Raw genomic sequence first — 2,500 nt, 5'->3', positions numbered from 1 at the left:
TTGCCTAAACACATGCACGTGCATGCATGTGCGCATACACAGGCACACACACACATAGGCACACACACAGGCATGCACGCACGCACGCACACACACGCACGCACGCAAACACACACACACACACACACACAGCTGTGCAAATTCTGTACTACTGTAGGACTATAAGTATTGGGTGAACAGGTGTCTCCTCTGTGTTATGAACGTGCTCCTCCGATAAGAGCATGACAATGGCAGCCATAAATGTAACAGTCCACACATGCAATACCACTGCCATCCTACTAAATGCAATACCACTGCCATCCTACTACGTGAAATACTACTGCCATCCTACTACATGCAATACCGCTGCCATCCTACTACATGCAATACCGCTGCCATCCTACTACATGCAATACCGCTGCCATCCTACTAAAAGCAATACCACTGCCATCCTAGTAGGCTACATGCAATACCACTGCCATCCTACTACACACTTCTGTTCGCTAAAGATTTGGTAACTTTGGCTGTTTTGCAGAACTCCTCACAGAGATGTGTAAGCCTATTACCAAATTACCCAAACTAATAGCAGAACATGGACCTGCACCCTGATCATATTGTTGGAATTCTAGCACATTCTTACATTTCTGGAAAGACATTATTTTAATTTAATTTGTAATCCTGTAAACTGTAAACACTTGCTTTCTGCCCACTGATGTATAATAACCAACTTGTGTTTCCCAGGTAATGTCACTCGACACCAGACACCAAACACCAGATTGTGCTAGGTGCCAGGGCACAATGGTACACACAGACCATGACCCCAACATTGAGAAAAAAAGTCGAGAGTGACTTTTGCCCTTGTGTGTTTTCTGTATGGTGCAGTAGAGGCATTATTTCAGACGTACTGTAGGTGTGAAGGCTGTGTGTACACTGCAGGCGCCGAATAAAAGACTCTTATCTCTTTGCCAGTGCCACTCCCTTCCTCCCCACTCCTCCTCTCTCCTTCCCCTCATCTCTCCTCTCCTCTCCTCGCTCCTTCCCCTCACCTCTCCTCCCCTGTGCTGTGTTGTGCGGGGCTGGGTGTGGTGGTGTGGTGTGGTGTCTCTGTGAAGCTTCTATTGTTCTTGCATGTTCCCTTTTATCCCCCCCCCCCCCTACACACACACACACACAAACACACACCTCACTCACTCATTTTCTCTGTCTCTCCATTTCTCTCTCTCTATCCCTCCCTCCCTATCTGTCTCTCTATCTGGGCACCGACTATCTGTTGATGCGTGTTCATGAATCACTTGATCATTTCATTGGAATGCCCCCTGCCAATACATACATGCCTCACCTTGTTGCACTGCCAGCTACAGGTATTTCCTGAAAGAAATTGATGGTTTACAGATGAATATATCACCTCCTGGGCAATGGTTGTGTTGCGCTTGTTGTGAGCTATGAAGGGTTACTGCACGACCTCATTGGAATTGCCTTTGTCAACAATGCCTCTGTGTGTGTGTGTGTGTGTGTGTGTGTGTGTGTGTGTGTGTGCGTGCCTGCGTGCGTGCCTGCGTGCGTGCGTGCGTGCGTGCGTACGTGCGTGCGTGCGTGTGTGCGTCTGAGTGAGGGGGAGTGGGCTGTCACCAATACGATATGGAGTTTGTGCCAGGTGCCAACTTGTGCCAAGTGGCAGGTGACTTGATCTTTACACAGCCAATGTGTTTCTTTTTACTTTTAGCCAGGAACCTTGAAAACTAAAAGACGGAGAAAGGTTTTGTCTTCCAAGAGCTTAGCTGTTGGTTCCAGCTAAACTCTTTGCATGAGGAAGAATGTGTATATTTGTTCATGAAATGCTATTTGTACGAAGGATGAATTTCAAAGTGCTCGACAGATTATGGAGAATGACTGTAACACTTGATACAAGATTACAGAAAGATTCTTTTACTTGTCATGTGCTTTCTTGTTCTCGCACAATTGCCAGTTGGCAATTGAAAGAACATAAATAAACAATGGCGCATGTAAAACTCTGTATTGCATCTAATATAGCCTTCTATAAATAAAAGGTTATAAACTGTTATCTTACCTACAGGTGGTGATTCCTTTTATAAACTGTTATCTTATCTACAGGTGGTGATTCCAAACAGTATTTCACCATCCTATACTCATGTGGGTAAGTCTACGTGTTTTGTCAGGATTGAAATGGAACAGCCTGTGTGTGTGGCAGTAGGCCTATGGGTTTACGTACAGCAAGAAAACATTGCGTGAATTGGGCCCCATAACAGGAAGAGAATGTGGAATATGTGAAATATAATGAATGACATTACATTGCTACATTTTAAGTTAACATTACACACTGTATTTCTTTATATAATATTGTGCATGCCATATTCAACAACAGTTTTACGGTCATTTCCTTTTTGACCCTGCCAATGTACCACTAAGGTGGCTGGGAGAATATTTGAGTGTGTATAGAATATACGTTTAAAATGTTTTTAATGTTTCATTTTCTGCAAGGACCCTCTGGACTGCTGGAAAG

At 44.4% G+C, this 2,500-nt stretch overlaps 1 protein-coding gene across 1 annotated transcript in view; it reads left to right on the top strand.

Annotated features, from left to right (window-relative positions):
* The window catches only part of LOC134455233 (POU domain class 2-associating factor 1), a 20,788-nt gene that overhangs the window by 14,262 nt on the left and 4,026 nt on the right, over positions 1-2,500 (top strand). The window contains exons 3-4 of the mRNA XM_063206263.1: positions 2,092-2,134; positions 2,479-2,500. The exon at positions 2,479-2,500 is cut by the window's right edge and continues 328 nt beyond it. Coding sequence (XP_063062333.1) covers positions 2,092-2,134; positions 2,479-2,500 — 65 coding nt within the window. The remainder of the gene's footprint in view (positions 1-2,091; positions 2,135-2,478) is intronic.

This window comes from Engraulis encrasicolus, chromosome 9 (genome assembly GCF_034702125.1).
Source record: "Engraulis encrasicolus isolate BLACKSEA-1 chromosome 9, IST_EnEncr_1.0, whole genome shotgun sequence".
Taxonomy (NCBI): domain Eukaryota; kingdom Metazoa; phylum Chordata; class Actinopteri; order Clupeiformes; family Engraulidae; genus Engraulis; species Engraulis encrasicolus.
This window is presented reverse-complemented; position numbering and strand designations above follow the sequence as displayed.